The sequence below is a fragment of the Oryx dammah genome, unplaced genomic scaffold (genome assembly GCF_014754425.2).
Source record: "Oryx dammah isolate SB20612 unplaced genomic scaffold, SCBI_Odam_1.1 HiC_scaffold_21, whole genome shotgun sequence".
Taxonomy (NCBI): Eukaryota; Metazoa; Chordata; class Mammalia; order Artiodactyla; family Bovidae; genus Oryx; species Oryx dammah.
In genome coordinates this window covers 60,753,987-60,781,052 of record NW_024070205.1, presented here as the reverse complement: position 1 = coordinate 60,781,052, position 27,066 = coordinate 60,753,987, and the positions used below count along the sequence as shown (strand labels likewise).

The window sequence follows — 27,066 nt, the reverse complement described above, 5'->3', positions numbered from 1 at the left end:
AAGGCTGAGCACTGAAGAACCGATGCTTTTGAACTGCGGTGCTAGAGAAGACTCTTGAGAGTCCCTTGAGAGTCTCTTGAGAGCAAGGAGATCAAACCAGTCAATCCTAAAGGATATCAACCCAGAGTATTCATTGGAAGGGCTGATACTGAAGCTCTAATACTTTGGCTATCTGATGTAAAGAGCTGACTCATCGGAAAAGACCCTGATGCCAGGAAAGATTGAAGGCAGGAGGAGAAGGGGATGATAGAGTATGAGATTGTTGGATGGCATCATCAATTCAATGGACATGAGTTTGAGCCAACTCCAGGAGATAGTGAAGGACAGGGAAGCCTGGCATGCTTCAGTCCATGGGATCACAAAGAGCTGGACACGACTGAGTGACTGAACAACAACAAAGTTTCCATTGTATGATAGAACCATTCTTCCCAAGTTCACATTCAGTGACATTTCATTGGTAGCTTAAATTGATCATAGCAGGTTTTGTTTTTCTCAGATATATAGTTGTTAAATATTTACAAGCACAGAACTATCAAAACTACCTCCTACTTCTGTGAAATGGACTTGAGAGAGAAATTTGAGAAAAATTAGATGCTAATTTCTTGCATGTCTGAGTTGTACACCTGAGGGGAAAGTATGTTATACTTTAGTTCACACGAGTTCTGACAAATAAACGAAACTTTGAGAATTATAACTTTGGTTCACAGTTTTTCAATCAGTTCAGTTCAGTCCAGTCACTCAGTCATGTCCAAATCTTTGAAACCCCATGGATTGAAGCACGCTAGGCTTCCCTGTCCATCACCAACTCCCAGAGCTTGCTCAAACTCATGTCCATCAAGTCAGTGATGCCATCCAACCATCTCATTCTCTGTCGTCCCCTTCTCCTTCTGATTTCAATCTCTCCCAGCATTGGGGTCATTTCCAGTGCATCAGTTCTTCACATCAGGTGGTCAAAATATTGGAGTTTCAGCTTCAGCATCAGTTCTTCCAATGAATACTCAGGACTGAATACTCAGGACTGAATTCCTTTAGGATTGACTGGTTTGATCTCCTTGCTGTCCAAGGGTCTCTCAGGAGTCTTCTTCAACACCATAAGTTAAAAAAATGCTAATTCTTCAGCACTCAGCTTTCTTTATGGTCCAACTCTTATGTCCATACATGACTACTGGAAAAACCATAGCTTTGACTAGACAGACCTTTGTTGGCAAAATAATGTCTCTGCCTTTTAATATGCTGTCTAGGTTAGTCACAGCTCTTCTTCCAAGGAGCAAGTGTGTTTTAATTTCAGGGCTGCAGTCACCATCTGCAGTGATTTTGGAGCCCAAGAAAATAGTTTGCCACTGTTTCCATTGTTTCCCCATCTACTTACCATAAAGTGATGGGACCAGATGCCATGATCTTAGTTTTTGGAATGTTGAATTTTAAGCCAGAACAAGATAGCAGAGTAGAAGGATATGTGCTCAACTTCTGCGAGAACTCCAAAATTGTGACTCGCTGCTGAACAACAATTGACCGGAGAATGTTGCATCCCACCAAAAAAAAATACCCAATGTAAAAGGGCAAAGGAGAAGCCCCAGTAAGATGGTAGAGGGGTGAAATCATATTTTGAATCAAACTCCATACCCACCAGAGACCTTGGAGGGCTCAAACAAAACCTGTACTCACCAGGACCTAGAGACCCCACAGAAACTGAGCCAGACCTGCTTTTGAGTGTCTCCTGTGAAGGCACGGGTCAGCGGTGGCCTGCTGTGGGGATAAGGGCTCTGGCTGTAGCAGACCTGGGACACACAGCATGTGGCATAAGCCATTTTAGAGGGTGTTGCCATTAGCCCCACCATAAAGCTGCCAAGCATACAACACACAAACTGCAAAAAAATTATACCAAAGAAATTCTCACATTGTTAAGAAAGTTCCAGGACCCACAACCGATTTCCCAACCTGAAGATCCAACAAAGGGACTGAGAATCCCCAAAGAATTTGACTTTGGAGGCCAGTGGGAAAGAACTTCCACAGGACTGGGGAAACAGACTCTTGGAGGGCACAAACAAAACTTTGTGCATACCAGGAGCCAGGAGAAAGGGGCAATGTCCACACAAGAGGCTGAGCCAGACTTGCCTGTGAGTGTCCAGGAGTCAGTCTCTAGCAGAGGTGTGGGTCGACAGTGGCCTGCTGTGGGGTCAGGGGCACTGAATACGATAGTGCGGGCCTAAGTCCTTTTGAAAGAGGTCACCATTACCTCCATTACCCCCACCACAGTTCTGCCTCAGGCCAAACAATAGAGAGGGAACACAGTGCTGGCCATCAACAGAAAGTTGGATTAAAGATTTACTGAGCATGGCCCCACCCATCAGAACAAGACCCAGATTCCCCACAGTCAGTCTCTCCCATCAGGAAGCTTCCAAAAGCCTCTTATCCTTATCCATCAGGGCAGACAGAATGAAAACCACAGTCACAGAAAACTAACAAACTGATCGCATGGACCACAGCCTTGTCTAACTCAATGATACTGTGAGCCATGCCACGTAGGGCCACCCAAGACAGACGGGTCCTTGTGGAGAGTTCTAACAAAACATGGTCCACTGGAGAAGGGAATGGCAAAGCACTTCAGTATTCTTGCCTTGAGAACCTCATGAACAGTATGAAAAGGCAAAAAAGTTTTTAATACTGTACACTAAAATTACTTGACCTTAGGTCTTGAGGGAGAAAATATATTTAAGCAAAAACTTTATATATTGCTCATATTATCATAATAACCCTTCTAAATGACCATCTGACCATGATATTAGTGCTCAGACAGAATCTCTCATTTTCTCAACATTTAGTAAACAAATATATGTAGAGTACTCATTACATGACTGAAACCATGTTGCTTGTGTTGAACAGAGAGAAGACAGAGTATATAAATAAATTTGCTTAATTAAATAAAGGCTATAGTGAAAATGGGCTTCCCTTGTAGCTCAGCTGGTAGAGAATCTGCCTGCAATGTGAAAGACCTGGATTTGATCCCTAGGTCAGGAAGATCCCCTGGGGAGTATTCTGGCCTGGAGAATTCCATGGACTACAGTCCATGGAGTTGCAAAGAGTCCGACAAGACTAAGCAACCTTCACTTTCACTTTCATAATGAAAATACAATTGGATGATGAGAAATACAGTGGTTTAAGAATGTTCTTTAACTGCTTGGTGAGTGAAGAGATCTCAAAGGATATATCAGTATTTGAGTTGAGATTTGGATAATAAGCAAAAGTTATATATACTGAAATTTCAGGGCAAATGTGTAAGGATGAGATGTGTAAAGACACAGATTTTAATAATCAACATATATAAAAATATAATGTGATCTTTCAGAAAATAGTGCCTCAATATCACCATATAAAAACCATAGAAACTGCCTTTGTTAATTATTTTTCTACTCTTTAGCATTCCAATGAAGCATAAAATGCTCTTTCATTAACACACTATGGTTAATATGATGGTCTTCAAAATATAAACATTTTACTTTACATTATATTTGGCTTTTGTTAAAAAAGTTTTTATGCATGCTACAAGTTATATGACAAATATATTTTGCCTTGAACTTATTATATTTACATTGCAACTTAAACAAATTTTTTTCTTTAACCAGATTTTGGCTTATGCTCTTGGCCACTGCATTCTCAACTATTTGCAAAAGAATTTAATTATTAAAAATTAACACAATCAGGGCTTTCTTGGTGGTCTGGTAGTTAAGAATCCACCTTGCAAAGCAAGGGACACTGGTTCAATCCCTGGTCTGGGAAGATCCCACGTTCCGTGGAGCAACTAAACCCATGAGCCGCAACTACTGAGCCCATGTGCCTAGAGCCTGTGCTGCACAAAAGAAAGAAGCCACTTCCTTGAGAAGCCTGAGCAACACAGCTAGAGAGCAGGCCCTACTTGCCACAAGTAGAAAAATCCTGTGCACAGGAATGAAGTCCCTGTACAGTCAAAAAATAAAATAAATAGATAAATCTTTAAAAAAATATTAAAAATTAATACAATCATTGAATTAATTCTTCAATGTAAATTTGCTCTTTATCTATTTTTTCTGTGGTAGGACTATCAGAAGAGGGAAAAAGCTTCAGTTGAAGACAGCACATTTAAATATGGAGCTACTTTTCCTGATTGGTAATACAGTTAGGATCTGTGTTAATACAGGTCAGACATCATTTGCAACGTTGGTAATTAAAAATTTATAAAATTATAGAAACATTGTACTGTTATAGAAAAGGTTACAAGAAATTTATCATAATTTCCATTTGGATCTATGTGTGATTTTTGCTATACTATCATCTATGAAATTGGGAGGAAAACTGTTCTTGTTTACCTAATATCACTTATTAATATTAATTCACAAATAATTCCCAGGCATGTACTTAACTTCCTTCTTTGTTTATGGAACGTCCTACCTCCCAATTTTTTGACAACCGCAAACTTAAAAATAAAATGAGCCTATCTTAATGTGCAAAGAACCACCCAGGTAACCTTATATTTCGTGTTCATATTAAAAGTTGCACAGAAACACTCTTAAAGCAACCTCTCTTTGAAATACTTCCTGATATAGTCCTCAGTTTCACTGATGGACCATATCTTGAATTTGTTCCCGAAAGAGCACCGTTCTTTATCTTTGACAGCGAGGACTCACCTGATCACAAAGGAAGCTACTGTTTCTTGTGCCAACTTTATCACAATCACAGGGTCTGCAAACATCTATGGCTGAAGGATCTGCACCAACTTGTCGGAAAAAGTAATCCTTACACTGCTCACAGTTCTTTCCTGCGTCAGGGAAAGGTTATGCATTATGACTTCCAATTCATTAAAATCGGCTGCATAATTCAAAATTAAAGACTGTATTCCTTTGAGGGAATTCTATAATTTTCGGGACGTCCATTTTAATGTACCTTTCATCTCTACCTGCCAGTTTAGTGATCCACAGCATATGAAACAATGAACCTGTTACAAAATGTGCTTTACTTCATTAAACTCCCATCTGTTATATAATACCACACTTCTAAAAAGCTGTGCTTTGCAGGGGCCCATACATTTTGAAATAGTTTATTTCCAAACTTAAAACTTTAGTTTCAGATCAGGTACTGAATCTAAATCAAATATGAGAAATTTCTACATGTGTGGGAGAAGATAGCTATACAGTTGGAAGCAAATAAGCATATAGCATTAAAATATTTTTCTGGAACTAAATCTGATAAAATAGAAGATTACTTTTAATGTAATTTATTATTCTATAGTCAATGTGATTAAAAGTGAATGCTTCTATTGATGCCTATGGCCATTATTTTTCATTTCAAATATCAAAATACAATTTTATATTTAGTTACACCAAATAAATTGCATATTAAATGTTAGAATATCTTGACACTTTAGAAACAAGAGCTAATTCCTGTTGTTTACAACTTATTATTCAGAAAATTTCCCTTTCCATCTTATATTAGAAAACAATATAAATTAGAGGAAGTTTCTAGAGTAAATATGAATAGCATATCAGATCATTGAAATAAAAGTCAAGGCTGTCAATTCCCCCTCTAAACATGATGCACTTTTGCTCAAATATTGCTGAAATTGGCCCAGTGTTAGAAGACTGAAAGTAACGTGGGCCTCCCTCATAGCTCCACTGAGTAAAGAATCTGCCTGCAATGCAGGAGACCCGGGTTAAATCTTTGGGTCAGGAAGATCCCCTGGAGAAGGAAATGGCAAGCCACTCCAGTATTCTTGCCTGGAGAATCCCATGGACAGAGGAGCCTGGCAGGCTACAATCCATGGGGTTGCAAGAGTCAGACATAACTTAGTGACTAAACACCATCATGAAAATAACATAATCAAATGAAAAACTCACATTCTAATGGATATTGAATATGGGCTAATTAAAAATAAAATGGATTTATGTCTAGGATATTTCCATTTATATATGCTGATGACTCCCAAATTTATATCTTCAATCTAGATATCTCTCCTTTGTTAATCATTCAATGAATATTTATTGAGTGATTACCACGTTCCAAATACTATGCTAAGTGCTGAGGAAAATACACAATGCACCCTTTTTACAGGGCTATCTTATAGTCTAGCAGGTAAGAAGAATCCTAATTAAATAATCACAGGAATAAATATACATTTAAAAGCTGTGATAAGCATAAAATGCCACTCAAGTACACAGATTATACTGATCTTCTCTGAAGAATCATGGAAGGCTTTCTTTGAGAAAGGAGTTTCAGAACTGTTTCTGACTGCCTCAGTTCAGTTCAGTTTAGTCACTCAGTTGTGTCCAACTCCTTGCAACCTCATGGACTGCAGCACATCAGGCTTCCCTGTCCATCACCTGCACGCAGAGTTTACTCAAACTCATGTCCATTGAGTTGGTGATGCCATCCAACCATCTCATCCTCTGTAGTCCCCTTCTCCTCCCGCCTTTAATCTTTCCCAGCATCAGGGTCTTTTCCAATGAGTCAGTTCTTTGCATCAGGTGGCCAAAGTATTGGAGTTTCAGCTTCGATATCAGTTCTTCCAATGAATATTCAGGACTGATTTCCTATAGGATGGACTGGTTGGATATCCTTGCTGTCCAAGGGACTCTCAAGAGTCTTCTCCAACACCACAGTTCAAAAGAATCAATTCTTCGGCACTCAGCTTTCTTTATAGTTCAGTTCTCACATCCATACATGACTACCGGAAAAACCATAGCCTTGACTAGATGGACCTTTGTTGGCAAAGTAACATCTCTGCTTTTTTAATATGCTGCCTAGGTTGGCCATAACTTTTCTTCCAAGGAGTAAGCGTCAAAGAGAGTTTATTCTTTGCTTCTTGGAAACATAAGGGAACATGATCCTCTTGTATCCTATCTTAATGGCTGGAACCAATTTTGACTGTGCTGCTCAAACTAGAGGGTTAGTCATAAGTCTTGACTCTTCGTACTTCCCTTATCTATACTCTGCACCTTGCTCAGAAAATGCAATCACTTTCTACCCTAAATATCTACTGGATCCACTCATATCTATTCACACCACCTTAATTGTTTTCCCACATTATTTTTCATCTGAACTTTTGTAATACCTGACTAACTGGTTTTCCCAAACCACTTTGACCCTCTGCAAACCATTCTCTATAACCTGATGGATATTTCAAAAACACAATACTTTCCCGAAGTGCCCATATGTGGCATCCTATTAACTTTAGGGTACAAGCCACTCTCTTTATCATAGTTTAGATGGCCTCTAGCATTTGAGCTCTGTTTGTCTTCCTTGTTCCTTTTCTTACAATCACCCATCTGCACTTCTGCAAGTACGCCATGTTTCTCTTTCCTCTTGGCCATGGTGCAACTGTTTCTCTTACTGGAAAACTTTGTCTACACCCTAATATCTACCCCTACTCCGTAACCTGGTTAACTCCTACTACTCTTCTCCACTTTAGCATTCATCAAACCTTTTAATTTCTTCCTTTAATAGGGTGTCTTTACCACCATGTGGGCTTCCCAGGTGGCTCCGTGGTTTAAAAAAAAAAAAAATCTGCCTGCCAATACAGAGACACGGGTACAATCCCTACATCAAAAGATCCCCTGGAGGAGGAAATGGCAACGCACTCTAGTGTTCTTGCCTGGGAAATCTCATGGACAAAGGAGCCTTGTTGGGTACAGTTCATGGGGTCACAAAGAAATGGACACAACTTAGTGACTAAACAAAAACAACAACAAACCACCACCATGTAATAATCCATACAAAGACAATAAAATTCATCATCTTATTAATTTTTATATTCCCAGAACCTAGCCAAGAGCTTGTACCATTTTACATTATCAGTAATTATCTAGCAAATTCATTCATGCTTCAAAGTAGCATAATTTCAAACCCCAGACTTGGGCCATTATATTTTACAAATTCTGATATCATCATTTCTGCTTTTAACATATCAGCCTTTCAGAAAATAGTAATTTTTCAATGACTAGTCAAAATGCTGGTTGGTTCTTGAAACAAGACTTTAATAGTTAGTTTCTGATTTTAATGAAAATTTTTAAAAAGAGGATTCCCAGATTATCAGAGTCCATGTCAAATCTGACATGCAAACATCTCTACATGAGAATCCAGGAATAGTATAAGATCTGGGTCAAACAAGAAAATTTATTTTTAGGATATACACATTCAGAATTGGAGAAGGAACTTTGGAGAAGGTGATCCACTCTAGTATTCTTGCCTGGGAAATCCCATGGATAGAGGAGCCTGGTGGACTACAGTCCATAGGATCTCAACAGAGTTGGACACAACTTAGTGACTAAATGGCAACAATAATACATTCAGAATAATACAGCAATTCTTAATTTATCCAATACATATTTATGATCTAATCAAATGGTGTGAACTTATTAAAAAAATCCTTTTCCTGAAATTATAAAGTTTAAGACTCCAGTATTTGAAAGCTATCCAATTGGAATTATGAATATTTGGTAAACCAGAGTTGTTTTCAAACTTAATAGTATGAAAGCACTTTCTTAAATAGAATAGCAATATATAATTTAAAATAATATGCATTATATGTAGGTCAAGTCTATCTTTGTTATTTGTGTTATTATCTAGTTACCTGCAGTGTTATGCTCACAGTCATCACAAACTCCTCCACCTCCTCTGTAGTGCTCCATTGGAAAGGGATCCACTGAGATGTCGTAGTGGCAGCTTCTGGAATGGCTGTTGCACTCACAGGGTTTACAGTTAAAGGCGTGAACATGATCACTTTGGCGGAAAGGCTTGTTATTATAAAGAGGCAGGCAGCGATCACACTAGAATAAAGTAAAACCAGAATGATAAATATATAAAGCTGTATTTTTTCTATTTACCTATCAGATACTTTCACCAGATAGAAAGCTAATATCAAAAAGTTAAAAGCCAGCCACTATTGTATTTTTTAAAGTGTTTTATACATCAGAAATCAGCATATTACAGGCATGGTCACAAGATTTATAAAAGTAAAAATGAAAGCTGAAACCATGTAAAGTGATCTTAATAACCAGTGGGGGAAATTACAATTGTTTCACAATCTGAAATTCTTTTCTCAAAACATTAAAAACTTGACTTTTAAGTCCTGGTTCTACCAAGTAAAAAGCCTGGAGTCATCACTCCATCATAACAAAAAATAAAATGTTGAACAGAATGAAAAAAACAATGACTGTCCCTCCATACCTAAGTGGGGGACACAGGGCAAGCAGCTGTCCCTAAGATTGGAGAAACAGGCAAATACAGGGAGTCTCAGCTATAGGAGGCCAACAAAGGTCTGTCTAGTCAAAGCTATGGTTTTCCCAGTCATCATGTATGGATGTGAGAGTTGGACTATGAAGAAAGCTGAGCACCAAAGAATTGATGCTTTTGAACTGTGGTGTTGGAGAAGACTCTTGAGAGTCCCTTGGACTGCAAAGAGATCCAATCAGTCCATCCTAAAGGAAATAAGTCCTGAATATTCATTGGAAGGACTGATGCTGAAGCTGAAACTCCAATACTTAGGTCACCTGAGGTGAAGAACTGACTCACTGGAAAAGACCCTGATGCTGGAAAAGATTGAAGGAGGGAGGAGAAGGGGACAATGAGGATGAGATGGTTGGATGGCATCACCGACTTTATGGACATGAGTTTGAGTAAGCTTTGGGAGTTGGTGATGGACAGGGAAGCCTGGCGTGCGGCAGTCCACGCAGTCACAAAGAGTCAGACAGGACTGAGTGACTAAACTGAACAGACAGCTATAGAAACAAAGACTCATTGGCAGAAGCTTCCATGAAAATGAATGCTGGGGTGGAAAATCTGAAATATAATTGATATTTTGTTGGAAGTTCAGTGTGGACAAGTCTGAGATTTGAAAACTCCAGGGTAATAAGGGGGTCCCCACAATTTTGACCATGTTCTCGCAGTAGATAAACTTAGGGGAAAACGACCTGGTGCTTCTGGCAGAGGGAGAAGAAAGGGAGCATTTTTAAATACATAAGAACACTTTTGTTTTTCTGATCAATATCTGCCTTAGGATAAAGTAGCTGATCAGAGCCTAACTGACCTGAAAAAGGGAAACACTCCACTCCAGCCCCCTCCAGTCTTCCTGTCCCACCTAAAGGGGAGGTGGGTAGTGACAACAAAGGCACATATGAAATTCATAGTCCAGAGGAAAAGGCTCCCTGAAAAACTGAAGCCTAATCATAAGACTATAGAACATACCCCCTCCCCTCCTCACCAGCAGATTGCTAAAAACCTTTTACAGTAGTTCATTTCAACTGGTACATCATGTCTGCTTTTCAAGAAAGGAAAAAAAAAAAATACAAGGCATACCAGAAAGAGCAAACATCAGAGTTGTTATGGCAGAGATGTTAGAATTATCAGGCTTCCCAGGTAGCACTAGTGGTAAAAAAAAAACCTGCCCATCAATGCAGGAAATTTAAGGGATATGAGTTCAAGTCCTAGGTCAGGACTATCTCCTGGAGAAAGGCATGGCAAATCACTTCACTATTCTTGCCTGGAGGATCCCACAGACAGAGGAGTCTGACAGGGTACGCTTCAAGAGGTCGCAAAGAGTCAGAGATGACTGAAGTGACCTAGCACACACGCATGCAAGATTAATATGCTAGGGACTCTAATGGATCAAGCAGAGAGCATGCAAGAAGAGACGATTAATATAGCAGAGAGATGGAAAGTCCATGAAAGAACAAAAAGCAAACACTGAAGACCAAAAACACTGTACTAAAAATGAACAATGCCTTTGATGAGCTTAGTGGTAGACTGCACAAGGCTGAAGAGGGAATCTCTGAACTAGATGACAGATACATCACTAGAAGCTTCAAAAACGGAAAAGAAAAAAAAAAAAAAAAAAAACTGAAAAGACAAAACAGAAAACCCAAGGACTGTGAGAAAACTGAAAAAGTAGCAAAATACATATAATAGGAGTATCAGAGGGAGAAGAAATATTTGAAACAACAATAAGATCTACTACACTGAGGTATCTTTTTCAAACTACAGAGAAACAAAGAATAAATTCCAAAAGAGAAACCAAAATTAAAGACACTGAGCCTACTGAGTTACTAACTAATGACATCCCATTTCTCCTCAGAAAATGTAAACAAGAAGAGAATTGCATGGAATACTTAAAGTGTTCAGAGAAAAATACTCACCAACCTAGAATTATATACTATGCACAATTATGCCTCAAAAGTGAGGGAGAAATAAAGATGTGTAAGACACACACAAATGGAAAAAATGTGTTGCCAGTAACCTTGACTTGGAAGAAATTTTAAAAGAAGTTTTGTAGAGAAGAGAAAAATAATATAGGTAAGAAACTTGCCCCTACGTAAAGAAAGGAAGAGCATCAAAGAAGGAATAAGTAATGATGAGACTATTAAAACTTTCATCAGTTAAAAATGTAAAGAGAAATATTTAGAAAATATTAAAACTAACAATAAATTATAATTTAATATTAGAAACTTTGAGAATTAAATTATTTTCTTTGTTAAAAAGCATTATCTTAAATAGTGCTTACCTTCTTATTTTATAAATTTCCATACAGAACAAGCATCTTTTCTACACCTTGAGAACTGTCATACTCTATTTCTAAGCATGGATCAGCCTACTTATATCATTTGCATGTTTGTGCTTTCATTGGCATGAAATATGTCTGAGAATTCTTTAAGGTAAAGTTTTTGTCAACATCACTTCAGCTAGGACTTCTTTACCTATTCATCACAATCAATGTTAACATTTATGCTAAATTCACCTTAAGTTGCTCTGCCTGCATATATAAATGCAAATGACAGCACTGATCAACAATTTTGTTTGTAAGAAGAAATGTGTAATTGAACTTCCACTCCCAAAACATTTTCTTTCCATCATTTCAACAATCATTGTTTTTTGAATATTCATTCTCATAAAAACCAAAAGAGTTTATCATTGACAAAGATGTTACATAACTACAAGCTTCTTTGTAAATGAAATGATTAATGAATGTGCACTGACCAGTCACCACATATTGAAAGAAGAGACATGATTGGTCATTGATCATGATGTGCAATGATTATTTATTTAGCAATTTGTGGACTGAAGAGCCAGCAGCAAACTTATATAAAATCTATATTTTATATAATTATTTACAGTTAATATACCATAATAACTAACATATGAAACATGTTTTTAGAGGGCTGATGCTTAACTGAACTATGGTAAATGAAATTCATGCACATTGGAACAGTGAACATGCAATTGCCTGTATAACTGAAGAAAACTTTTCTAAGTCACATAAAACTTGTTATGTACTGGATCAATTAAAGCCAGAATTTTTTAAAATTAATTATTTAGCTTATCTAATACAAATACAATTTATGGACCAAGCCAAATTAAGGAACAATCCATAGGCACTGAGCTAAAATTTTAGGCTAAGTGTGTACTTAACAAAAGTAGGAATATCCATTTGATAAAATAAAGTAGAAAATAAAAATCATTGACAATTTGAACATCAAGTAATAAGTCAAAATATTTAAATGAGATGATTTTTTCAAAACTTTTAAGTATATATTTTTTCTTTTTCAAAATCGGGACTACACAGAAACTCACATGTGCACACACATATATATCCCATATTCAGTTCAGTTGCTCAGTCATGTCCAACTTACAACCCCATGAACTGCAGCACGCCAGGCCTCCCTGTCCATCACCACCTGCCATAGTCTACCCAAACCCATGTCCATTTAGTCAGTGATGCCATCCAACCATCTCATCCTCTGTCATCCCCTTTTCCTGCCCTCAGTCTTTCCCGGCATCACGGTCTTTTCAAATGAGTCAGTTCTTCGCATCAGCATCAAAGTACTGAAGTTTCAGCTTCAACATCAGTCCTTCCAATGAACACCCAGTATTGATCTCCTTTAGGATGGACTGGTTGGATTTCCTTGCAGTCCAAGGGACTCTCAAGAGTCTTCTCCAACACCACAGTTCAAAAGCATCAATTCTCCAGCACTCAGCTTTCTTCATAGTCCAACTCTCACATCCATACATGACTACTGGAAAAAAAATAGCCTTGATTAAATGACCTTTGCTGGCAAAGTAATGTCTCTGCTTTTTAATATGCTGTCTAGGTTGGTCATAACTTTCCTTCCAAGGAGTAAGTGTCTTTTAATTTCATGGCTGCAATCACCATCTGCAGTGATTTTCAGTTCAGTTCAGTTCAGTCACGCAGTCATGTCCGACTCTTTGCGACCCTGTGAATCACAGCACACCAGGCCTCCCTGTCCATCACCAACTCCCAGAGTTCACTCAGATTCATGTCCATCGAGTCAATGATGCCATCCAGCCATCCCATCCTCTGCCGTCCCCTTCTCCTCCTGCCCCCAATCCCTCCCAGCATCAAAATCTTTTCCAATGAGTCAACTCTTCACATGAGGTGGCCAAAGTACTGGAGTTTCAGCTTTAGCATCATTCCTTCCAAAGAAATCCCAGGGCTGATCTCCTTTAGAATGGACTGGTTGGACCTCCTTGCAGTCCAAGGGACTCTCAAGAGTCTTCTCCAACACCACAGTTCAAAAGCATCAATTCTTCAGCGCTCAGCCTTCTTCACAGTCCAACTCTCACATCCATACATGACTACTGGAAAAACCATAGCCTTGACTAGACGGACGTTAGTCGGCAAAGTAACGTCTCTGCTTTTGAATATGCTATCTAGGTTGGTCATAACTTTTCTTCCAAGGAGTGTCTTTTAATTTCATGGCTGCAGTCACCATCTGCAGTGATTGTGGAGCCCCCAAAATTAAAGTCTGACACTGTTTCCACTATTTCCCCATCTATTTCCCATGAAGTGATGGGACCAGATGTCGTGATCTTCATTTTCTGAATGTTGAGCTTTAAGCAACCTTTTTCACTCTCTTCTTTCACTTTCATCAAGAGGCTCTTTAGTTCCTCTTCGCTTTCTGCCGTAAGGGTGGTGTCATCTGCATATCTGTGGTTATTGATATTTCTCCCAGCAATCTTGATTCCAGCTTGTGTTTCTTCTAGTCCAGCGTTTCTCATGATGTACTCTGCATATAAGTTAAATAAGTAGGGTGACAATATACAGCTTTGACATACTCCTTTTCCTATTTGGAACCAGTCTGTTGTTCCATGTCCAGTTCTAACTGTTGCTTCCTGACCTGCATACAGATTTCTCAAGAGGCAGGCCAGGTGGTCTGGTATTCCCATCTCTCTCAGAATTTTAGAACCCCCCCCAAAATAAAGTCAGCCACTGTTTCCACTGTTTCCCCATCTATTTCCCATAAAGTGATGGGACCGGATACCATGATCTTAGTTTTCTGAACGTTGAGCTTTAAGCCAACTTTTTCACTCTCGTCTTTCACTTTCATCAAGAGGCTCTTTACTTCTTCTTCACTTTCTGCCATAAGGGTGGTGTCATCTGCATATCTGAGGTTATTGATATTTCTCCTGGCAATCTTGATTCCAGCTTGTGCTTCATCCAGCCCAGCGTTTCTCATGATGTACTCTGCATATAAGTTAAATAAGCAGGGTGACAATATAGTCCTGTGATATACTCCTTTTCCTATTTGGAACCAGTCTGCTGTTCCATGTCCAGTTCTAACTGTTGCTTCCTGACCTGCATATAGATTTCTCAAGAGGCAGGTCAGGTGGTCTGGTATTCCCATCTCCTTTAGAATTTTCCACAGTTTATTGTGATCCACACAGTCAAAGGTTTTGGTATAATCAATAAAGCAGAAATAGCACATATTATACTTTTAAAATCTAGAAGTTACAAGATAAAGGAGGAGGAATAAGGAGGATGAGCAGGGTAAAAATCCAACAGAAGTTTTGATCTTGAGTTCAAATGACACCAGCAGTATGTTAGACAGTGTGTACTGAATACATTGTCTGCAACCATTGGTAGGGGATTTTGTGATCACAAATGTACTGGTCTATGATCTGATTTAGATGATGTAGCCCAAAGAGTAGATCAATGAGCAGTTTACAGCCAGAGTGCATTTCTGTCTTATCATCTGTAGCTACAACTACTGAGGAGGTCTTATCTAAACTTCATTCCTAATAGTCATGAAATATCACCAGCATACAACTATCACGTCTAGGAGTCCTCCATGTAGAGGAGCTCTATCCTCATCATATAGGCAGAACAGATGAAAACTCACTTTCAGACCTTCTGGTTTGGGAGAAAAGAAACATGCTTATCAATTTTTCCCCCAGGTCGATCATCCATGCAATTAATCTCATCCCCAATATTTCAAAATCTCTATCTCATTGCAAAACTTTGGCCAAAGGCAAAATTTTGCTGCAATACCTGAAGTCTAATTTTTTTCACTTCATTTCAAAGTATTCTTGTTGATGACTTTGCTCTCCCAATGATGATTTTAATATTATTCAAGCTATGCTTTTTGCATAACTTGGTGGAAGTGATGATATGCAACCTGTGGTCCTGTCATACTGATTACAGATGTAGTTTGTCTTCAACAAAGCAACTGCCAGCTGTTGGAGTTTGGGATGCTGTCTACATGAATTAGTGGAGCAAATTCAGCAAAACCATTCTTTTGATATTCTTATGAACACAACATTTCTGCTTTTAGACTATGATCTAAAGACTCATTGGAGACCTTATCCTTATTGTCAATTTAAAAGCCATTATCAAAAAGTCCCATAGTAAATAATTCTGGACTCAATACTATATCCATGTTCCAAAGAGACAGTCCTGAGTGCTTTGACATTTAAAAACAAAGAGGAATTTGCCACTAACCTAATGGAATGGTTTGGGTCCAACCAAGTAGTTGTTAGTGACAATGGCTAGCCTTTTTGTGAATAATAAAAAACCCTACATAAATATTGGTAACATTTCATCCCTTTCTAGAGAAATCAAGCATAGTTATCATCTTTTCAATTAAAAAAATATTATACCACTTGAGTGCAAGAATTTGTGGAAAGGGTGAGTACAGACACTAGTCCTAGGAAAGGAAGTTGTCCACACCTATCAGGACAGCATGTGTACATTCCACTGAACCAAATAATTCTACTGAAAATTCAGAAAAGTTTATTTTTTAAACTATTTGAAAAATATATTTTATAATGTGGCCCTTATAATAAAGAATAGGATATGAATGTCCAAAAGTAAAGAAATGGTAAAAAATATATATATATCATATATCTTCTAAGAAACATACTGCAAACATTCATAGATACAAATGTAGAGATTACATAATGCAATCTGAATTTAGAAACAAGTGAAAGTAATATGTAGAGTATAATCCTATTTTCTAAATAAAGGTAGATTCATATATGTATATGAATATAGAGATACAACTTTAAGAAGATAGAAACAGATGACACAGACTTGTGAATAACAATAATAAAATAATCTGAAATGATACAAACTAAGTTATTTGCCAAGGTTGTCTATGGATGGTAGGGTTACAGATGACTTTTACTTTTTTATAATAAAATTTCTTTCCATGGTGGACATTTATTGCTAATGTATTAAAAATTGCGGGCAAATAAAATGTAACTGCATGGATGGTTGGGCTTCCCTAGTGGCTCAGCAGTGAAGAATCTGCCTGCCAAGCAGGAGACGTGAGTTTGATACCTGGGTCAGAAGATCCCCTGGAGAAGGAAATAGCAACCCACTCCAGTATTCTTGCCTAGGAAATCCCAAGGACAGAGGAGCCTTGTGGGCTACAGTCCAAGGAGTCTTGAAGAGTCGGACACAACTTAGTAACTAAACAGCAGCAGCAGCATATACTTACAAGGAAATTACACATTATTTACATCACTTGCATGTCACATTCACTGAAAAAAGCTAAGAAAATTAAAATGTACTTGTTTTAAATTACACAGAGATCAGTAAGATAGTGCAGAGAAAATGATTCTCTTTTTTGAGCATAACGTAATGAGTTACCAGTAAACAATATAATTTTTAAAAGGTAAAACAATTTTTCAAAAGAATGAGATTAACATATCAAAGCAAAGATTTTGAGAGATAACATCCTAAATGTCTGTTTTAAAATTTAATTGAAAAAATACACAACTAAATGGCACCTTGGCACACATTTTGGCCTCTGATCTTAAGGATGAAGCTATACTTTACGATTTTATGTGGTTTACAAATTTCATACAATGGTTAATGTATGGTTATAACTCTGTTTCTCACAACTCCTGTTTGAAAATACAAAGAAAGTCAAGAAAAAAATGGAAGAAATACTAATTAAGTGCATTATGAATAAAGTTTTGAATTCTCACAATTACTTCTATCTCTGCTATCAATGACTTTTGAAGTTTCATTTAAAATCTAGAAATAGGTGTACATCGTATTTTATGCAGGTTCTGAACCAAGTGGTTTTCTATTTAATGTCCCAATCTGCAGTTAATCATTTGTCACTTTCAATTATGTTTCAGTTTGTTCTGTAATAACTGGATTCCCCCTGATATGTCCCCAGATGTACAAATTATAAGACTAGACAATGGCTATATCAGGATGAGGACCTTCATCAACTGTTCATTTAACTCCTTTCATTTTGATAGCTTCTTAAAGGCTCCTAGTCAACTCCACTAAGTTGCAGTCAAGTTCGTTGACATATTCAGGTAGACAAATCATAGAATAATCATTGAATATAGAAAACAGTGATGAAATTTATTTTACTACATTATGTATTAATATTACACAATGACATTTCTCTGACTAGCAAAGACAATCTTTCAAAAATCTTCCACAGGTCCAAAAGCACTTTTATCAACTCTCCTGTTGTCAGTCTCAAGTTTGATGTCTTATTTCCGGTATTTCAAATCTGATCCTAATTTACAGAAAAAATACAAGATACATATAGTTACATTTTCAAAAAATCTAACTATACAAACTATATATTTCTTCAGCCAATTATCCAGCAATATCAAATGACCACTATGCATATTTAAAGGAAGGAAGAAGAAAATGTCCTCTTAATCAAAGATACAAAAAGGGAGTGGGAAGGTGGGAGATGAGATGAGATCTTTTCAGAAGTTACTCATGGAAGAGTTCAACAGATCCAAAAGTCCAACAGATTTAATGCCCTTTGAAAGCTAAAGTTCATTATGATGACCACAAGTTACCAAAATCAACTTGTCTTCAGTGACAAAACAAAGTAAGTGATTTGTTTTATTTTAGAATGGCTTCAAAAAGCAGATTAAAACTTCTTTTAATATTCATTTTAAAAGATCACATCTGTAAAAATTACAGGAAGCAGTTAATTCTCCAATTATGGTAAATAAATGAAACAAATCTTTCTTAAAAAAAAAAAAAAAGTACTCTAGTACATACCATACAGGCTAAAGTATCAGAAGTGCAAAGAACAACTATGAGTACAGCCTTATTTTGATAAGCGCTTGCAGAGAAAATAGAATCTTGTCTATACTTTTAAAATCACTGCAATTATCATAGAATATTACAATATACTTCTCTATTGTCTTGCTAGATTCTGAGCTTCCTTAAGCAGGAATCAGATTTTATTATCTACTGAATCTTAGCATAATGCCTGAAATTTTGTTCAATAAATGTATCTTAGGTGAGAGAATGAATAAACAAATTAATGTATGAATGAGTGAATAAATCCGTGAACAGCTGATGCAAAAAGAGCTCGTCTCTATCAGGGAATTCCTTTCATTCACTCCTTGCTCTAGCGAAAAAAAAAAAAAGTGAGACAAAATTAGTTCCCTTTCTACCCTCAACAGTAAAAAGTCCACAGATGTTGTTATCTAGGCAATGCTCTCTGTATACTAAGAACAGCTAAACCTTATGGTGTCAGGCCCAAATGCTTCATATGCATAAGCTGACTGAATCTTTCCAGCTACCTAGGAAGCAGTAGTTGCAATTACCTCTGTTTTATTACAGCTGAGAAAACTGAGGAATAGGCAAGAAATTTAATAATTTTCTAAAATCACCCACTAGAATGCCAAATAATATAAACTAGAATGTAAAAATTTTTAAGGTCAGAAAAGTTTGTTATTTTTTATTCATGACTATATGTTCAGTGTCTAGAAGAAGCCCTAACACATAGCAGGTATTCAATTTAGGTAAGTAGAAGATAGATAGATAGATATATAGATAGATAGATACATACATACATACATAGGTAGATAGACAGCCCTTACTCCTAATCATTATGCTAAACTATTCCAAGATATATGAAATGATCTCTGAGGGAGGGAGGTGTTGAGTAGTTTACTAAGACTGGAATGTCCATGCCTACCTCCTTCTGCTCAGTCAAAGGGGATGGCAGAGCCCCGGATGAAAGAGAAAGAAGAGAGTGAAAAAGCTGGCTTAAAATTCAACATTCGAAAAACAAGGATCATGGCATCCAGTCCCATCACTTCATGGCAAATAGATGGGAAAACAATGGAAACAGTGACAGACTTTATTTGGGGGGCTCCAAAATTATTGCAGATGGTGACTGCAGTCATGAAATTAAAAGACACTTGCTCCTTGGAAGAAAAGCTATGACTAACCTAGACAGCATATTAAAATGCAGAGACATTACTTTGCTGCAAAGGTCCATCTATCAAAGCTATGGTTTTTCCAGTAGGCGTGTATGGATGTGAGAGCTGGACTATGAAGAAAGCTGAGCACCGAAGAATTAATGCTTTTGAACTGTGGTGTTGGAGAAGACTCTTGAGAGTTCTTTGGCCTGCAAGGAGATCTAACCAGTCCATCCGAAAGGAAATTAGTCCTGAATATTCACTGGAAGAATTGATGCTGAAGCTGAAACTCCAGTACTTTGGCCACCTGATGTGAAGTACTGACTCATTTGAAAAGACCCTGATGCTGGGAAAGACTGAAGGCAGAAGAGAAGGGGACAACAGAGAATGAGATGGTTGAATAGCATCACCAACTCAATGGACATGAGTTTGAACAAACTCATGGTGATGGACAGGGAAGCCTGGCATGCTGTAGTCCATGGGGTTGCAAAGAGTCAGACACGACTGAGCGACTGAACTGAACCGAGCTGAGCCCTGGAAACCCAAAGTAGCAATTACCCCATCCTCATGAGAAAATTTATAGGTATGCAGGCAGCCCCTGTCTCTACAGGAAGGAAAGGAAGGAATCTGTTCCAAAGTGAGAGATATAAACTGTTCACTTTTCCATGGGGTCACAAAGAGTCTTTTGGACATGACTGAAGGGGACGACCGAGGATGAGATGGCTGGATGGCATCACTGACTCGATGGAGGTGAATCTGAGTGAACTCCAGGAGTTGGTGATGGACAGGGAGGCTTGGCATGCTGCAATTCAGGGGTCGCAAAGAGTCGGACATGACTGAGCGACTGAACTGAACTGAACTGAACTGAGAGACTAACACACACACATAGTACTACTCACTGAGCTAAAATAATTCATTTGTTAAAACTATTCCCAAACAGCCTAAACGAATTAAAGATCTTTGGAAAGTCTACAAATTGCTCCTTTTTCATCACTAAAAGCCAAAGCAGTGTTGGAAATTTTTAGAGTCTAAATCTCTGATAATAATAATTGTCCTCAGGCTCTATTCACAGCTTCCTCTTTCCTTCAGATATAGCAGGAATTGTAATTCAAATGACGCAATTTCAGTATAATTTCTTTTGTCTATTAGATAGAAAAATCATCATTATAAATAATGAACACAAAAACTTCAGTGTAATCATGGAACGCCTTTTCTTTTCCCCAATAGAAGTTTCGCTGGGTATCTCTAATGCTCTAATCACAAAGATATTGTTACACAAACTTGTTAGTTATTTATCATGATATATTGGGTTAGGGGTTGTAGAAGCATAGATAATACTTTCAATTGCAGAAAGAATCCAGATAGAAACTGGCTGAATGCTTTACACACAGTAAGTGATCAATACACGTTTGATAAATACATGAATGTATGGGTGAATGACCTAATAGCTTGCTTATATTTATAACATGCTGCAGGATGGTACCTTAGTATATGTAGTATTTAATTAAATAGTAACATAAAAGGTTTCAAGATAAATGTAATATTTTACCTTCAGAATTTTACCTGTGAATTACTATGTAATCTTAACTAGCAAATTTAAAACAATTACTGCACATCACCATTGAGAAGACAGAAATGTTCATGTATTTATCCTTTAATGATATATTCCTTTCTCAGTAATTATCTTTCCCCTAGTTAGAAATTCTCATATAATTAAAAAAGAGTCCACAGAAAAACTGTACTTACCTACTTTCTAGGTGCTGAAATTAATAGTATAAATTGAATAACTATTAATACTATTGGATAGTACTGATCAGACATTGGTGGTGATACAATGATACTGAATATTTAATATACATAGCCTTTCTATCAATTCAACTATTAATATGTGGTGGCTACTTTTAGAAACTTTCTTAATTCATGCAATGCCTTTTCTGTATCTTGTCTGTACCACTTTAGGAAAAGGAGAATGGAGGATTAAAAAACCATCTAATAAAACAAATTTTAGTAATGTGTGAAACAAAGCCTACACCTGCAAAAATGATATAGGCAGAATTATTCAGACAACTGATTCCGTCCTACACATTGTCTCTGTATAAATATAACTGATAGTGTCTGTGCTTTTAAGTACAGGGCTCCTGACCCTGTGATTTGTGAATATATACCATCTAACTGTCCATAGAATTCTCCAGGCAAGTCGACTGGAGTGGGATTCCCTGGTGGCTCAGACTGTAAATAATCTCTCTGCAATGCAGGAGATCCAGGTTTGATTCCTGGGTTGGGATGATCCCCTGGAGAAGGGAACGGCAACCCACTCCAGTATTCTTGCCTAGGAAATCACAAGGACAAAGAAGCCTGGCTGGCTACAGTCCATGCGGTTGCAGACTTGGATACGACTGAGAAACTAGCACTCTCACTTTCTTTCACCATCCAGCTATATCTGTTTGTCGAATGAAAAAGAAGCACTTGGGTGATGGACCCTGGAGTCTTAGTCATTACTTTTGAATACTGATGGTATTTGATATCTGATTTTTCCCTTGAGCTGTCAGCTTTCTTCCCCTCTTCCTTTTTTTATTGTTTGACTTTTCCAGAGCACTAAGTAGAAAAGACTCATAAGAAATATAAGTTCCCCTCAGAATCCAGAAGGAATATTTAAAGACTTGTTCAAGTTTGTGGGCAGTGGCCAAGCCAAAGCAATTCCACTGCTTAATCTAATAACTTAAATCTATTGTTATGTCAGAAAATTGACCTGGAGTAGGGAACACATTTGTATAGTATAAACCGCATATTTTGTAAAGAAACAATGAAAAAGAAATGGATTCTATTAAAATGTTCTTTACATGCAACTGTTTCAAATAATATAATACAAATATGGATTCTCTAGATTAAGAAGCATAATCCATTATTTCTGTCCTTTAGTTTAATGAGTAGACATAAAAATGTATTTGAGTTACTATTTGGATATATAGCCATTTTATATTACAAATTTTACCTAGTGCTAGACATGAGTATTAGATTAATAAATTAAAAATCCTTTTATTCATATAGCCCCATTTAATTTTTCCTTTTAAGATTTAAAATGTCAATGATATTTATATTATTTGTTAATTACAAATTGTCAGCCTCAATCATTTGTTGTATTAAAGTCATCTCCATTTATTATAGTAATTAGTATCTGCCAGGGAATCTTCTTTGAATTTCATAAATGAAAGTCCTTCAATATTTTCAAATACTTGAATCCGTAATCAAGATGCTGTGGTTATACTCTAGCCTAATACTCTTCATATAGAAGGCATTTCATAAATATTTCTTAAATGAAAAGAGCAAATAATGAAACTTCACATTAGAACAGTAAACATATAGAGTAATTAATTTTATAATGTTTATTCCATGATGAAGAGTCACCTCCACTGTCTTTACCAATAGCATGAATACTTAACATAGGTAATATGTTCTTAATAGATTAATAAATTATTATATTTTAGGAAAATTTTGCTGAGATAAAGCCATGCAAAATTTATAAATAAAACAGCAAATTGTGCTCCATATTCGCTGCCTGACAAAAACAAAATAAAATGCCATGTACATCCCACCTTAACCAGTAATATCTGAATTTAGTAATGTTCATTCACAAGTATTTCTTAATACTTTATCACTTTTAATATAGTGTTATTTTCTATGGTTATAAATATTATGTAAATGGTATACTGTATTTTACTAAAACAAGCTTTTTGCACTTCATTGTTTGAGAAATCTAATAATGTTGATGCAATAGCTACATTCATTCATATTCATTGCTGTATTTCATTTAAATACTGGCAAATTATTTTTCAGTGGTGGCAACCTTCCCATCAGTGGCTTATACGTCCTCAGTACCTAACTTACATCCTTGTCAGTATCTGAAACTTTCAGATTTTTTGATCTTTACCAACCTCATGGGTATAAAACATTGTCTCATAGTTTTGGTTCTTTCACTGCTAACTAGTAAAAGTTCAGATCTTTTCACATGTATTTGACCAGTTAAGTTGCCATTTCTGGCCTTTTCTGTGAATTGTTGTTGTTGTACTTGCTAAGTTGTATTCAACTCTTTGCAAGACTGTAGCCCACCAGGCTCCTCTATTCATGGGATTTCCCAGGCAAGAATACTGGAGTGGGTTGCCATTTTCTTCTCCAGAGGATCTTCCCGACCCAGGGATCGAACCCACATCTCCTGCATTGGTAGGCACATTCTCTACTACTGAGCCACAAGGGAAGCTCCTTCTGTGAATTATCTTCTCTTGGTATGTTTTTCAATTAGTTTATATGATTTAAAAGTTTCCTTTGTTATATTCATTGTGTTATCCAATATCATCGGCTAGTCTGTAGTTTTTATTAAAAAGGTAGCATTTGATGATTAGAAGTTTCTAATTTTTACATAGCCACATTTACCAATTTCCTCTTTTATTAGTTTGTGCTTCAAATGTCCAGAAGTCATAAAGACATCCTATATTTCCCAAGGGAAAAATGTTGTTTATCTTCATAAATAGATGATATTGGGAAAGGCAAGACCCTTCCACTTACTGTATTTCCCACATTTATTTCCACTGTTTTACTTCTCTAATAATCTGTATATTAAAATAAGTTTGTCAAGTCACAGGAAAAAAAACTGCTCCAATATTATTAGAATTAGATTGAATTTATAACTGGGGAGAACTGATGTGCTTTTGATATGGAATCTTTCTCTACATGAGTATGTTGTAGTTCTCTATTAATTTAAATCTTATAATTTTTTTTCAGTAATGTTTCCACCATATATATAACTTGGTAGATTTTCCTTTGGATATTACTATAACTAGTATCTCTGTTTAAATTAAGCTTTCCATTTACTTTTTGTTATATAAAAGACAATTGATTTCCATGAGTCTACCCTGTTTCTAGGATTCTTTTCTGTTCCATCACCCAGTCATGTCTGACCCTTTGCGACCCCCCATGGACTGCAGCATGCCAGGCCTCCCTGTCCCTCACTATCTCCCAAAGTTTGCCCAAGATCATGTCTATTGCATCGGTGATGTCCTCCAGCCATCTCATCCTCTCACACCCTCTTCTCTTTCTGCCACCAATCTTTCCTAGCATCAAGGACTTTTCCAATGAGTTGGCTATTTGCATCAGACTGAACTCATTAATATTTAATAATTTGTAGATTTTCTTGCATTTTATGACCAAATCATCTTGTCTTCAGACATTGACAGTTCAATTATTTCTTTTTATTTAATAAACACTTGTATTGACTTATAGTTAATTTACAAATTGTGTGAATTTCAGGTATACAGCAAAGTTATTCAGTTACATAGGTGTATATACGTACATAGTAGTAATAGTGTACCACTAGTCACTCAGTCGTGTTCGACTCTCAGCAACCCCATGGACTGTAGCCCACCATGCTCCTCTGTCTATGGAATTCTCCAGGCAAGAATACCGGAGTGGGTTATACACACATACATATATTTTTTTCAGATTACTTTTCATTATAGGTTATTGTAAGATATTGATTATAACTCCCTATGCTATACAGTAAATCCTTGTTGGTTATCTACTTTATGTATAGTAGTCTGTAACCCTGAATTCCTAATGTACTCCCCACCCCCACTATCCACTTTGGTAACCATAATTTTATTGTCTACGTCTGTAAGTCTATTTCTGTTTTGTAAATATGTTCACTTGTTTCACATTTTTATATTTCACATATGTGATATCACATGATATTTTTCTTTCTCTGACTTACTTAAGATGATAATATCTAGGCCCATCCATGTTGTCCAAATGGCATTATTTCATTCCTTCTTATGGTTAAGCAATATTCCATTGTATATACATAGCACATCTTACTTATCCATTTATTTGTCAACAGACATTTAGGTTGCTTCCATGTCTTGGCTATAGTAAATTGTGCTGCTATGAATACTGAGACATCTGTATCTTTTTGAATTGTTTTCTCTGTATATACACACAGAAGTGGGATTTGCAGGATCATATGATAACTTTAGTATTTTTAAAGAACCTCCAGACTCTTCACCATAGTGGCTGTATCCATTTACATCCCCACCAACAGTGGTACCTTTTTCTCCATACCCTCTCCAGCATTTGTTATTTGCAGACTCTTTTGATGATGGTCATTTTAACTGGTGTGAGGTGATCCCTCATATGTAGTTTTGATTTGTATTTCTCTAGTAATTAGTCATGCTGAACATCTTTTCATCTGTCTGTTGGAATTTTCTCTTTCCAATTCTTTGAGTGATTATTTCTTTTTCTTATCATACTGGCTAGATCCTTCAAAAATATATCAAATAACAGACAATCTTTTTTAATTTATTTTTTAGATGAAGAATAATTGCTTTACAGAATTTTATTCTTTTCTGTCAAACCTCAACATGAATCCTGACCAAAGTGAACCACCATTATGTGTACTGTTGTTTAAAGAAATTTGTAGGTTGTTTTTTTTTTTTATCAGATTATGGGAGTATGCTTCAACTATGCTGAAAATATTAATCTGGATGGATACTAAATGTTATCAACTGTTTTCTCCAAATATATTGAAATGAGCATGTTTTTCCTCCCTTCATAGGTTAATGTAGTAAATTATATTAATTAATTGTTAATACCAAGTTTCACTTGCATTTGTGGGAGAAACTTGATTTGGCTACCGTAAGTTATTGTTTTTATAAATAGCTATATTTGGTCTGTTATTATTTTTAAAAACTTAGGCTTATGTTTACTAGTGAGAATAATAAAGTTTTCTTTATTTGTAATGTCCTTTTTTGACTTTGTTTCCTGGCCTCCTCACTTCTATTGACAGAATTCAAAATAAAGATATGTGCCCTCAGATAAAAACTTAGCATACTATATATTTAACTTTATATTGCTGTTGACTCTTCTATTCCCACCACCAATTTAAGAGAATATAAAGAAACTCTTCAAGAATAAGAATTGTGGTTTGCTCAGAGATATAAACCTATTTCTCAGTAGATGAGTACCCAACACAATTTTATTGGATTAATGAAAGATTCTTAATTTTAGTTGGTGATGTTTCCTTATTCTATTTTTCTTGCTGAATTTATATAATCATGAAATAATTAAATGCATTCATTCATTGAGAACTATGTACTTAATGCCTACAATGTGTTCTGATTAAAAATTCTATATAATATTCGAAACTATCTTTATTGATTAATACAAGATCAATGTTTATAAATTTTCTATGTGATCTTGACACACAAAATGTGTATTTTTCACAGCTGGATACAGGAACCTATTAGTTCAGGCTTCAAATTAGTTCAATACTTAGTTACTAAGGTTTTCCTATTGTGTTTGGACTGGCTGTTTGACCAATTAAAGTCATCTATACTGATAGCAGATTTGTCAATTTCACCTTCCAGTTCTGTCAAAATTTGCTCTATACTTTTGCATCTATAAGATATCTATAAATTTAGAATTGTACTTTTTATCCATTATATGTAATGAATGTTTTATCTCTAACAAATTTTTAAAGACTATTTTATCCAATATGAATATAGTTTAAGTGAGTTTTCTTACATTTTCAAACTTTGTGTGTGCTTGTGTTTTAGGAATGTA

At 36.4% G+C, this 27,066-nt stretch overlaps 1 protein-coding gene across 1 annotated transcript in view; it reads right to left on the bottom strand.

The window, feature by feature from the left end:
- USH2A (usherin) overlaps window positions 1-27,066 on the bottom strand; it is a 922,740-nt gene that overhangs the window by 776,728 nt on the left and 118,946 nt on the right. Inside the window, exons 9-10 of the mRNA XM_040262869.1 lie at window positions 8,600-8,795; window positions 4,662-4,792 (exon numbers count right to left, since the gene is read on the bottom strand). Coding sequence (XP_040118803.1) covers window positions 4,662-4,792; window positions 8,600-8,795 — 327 coding nt within the window. The remainder of the gene's footprint in view (window positions 1-4,661; window positions 4,793-8,599; window positions 8,796-27,066) is intronic.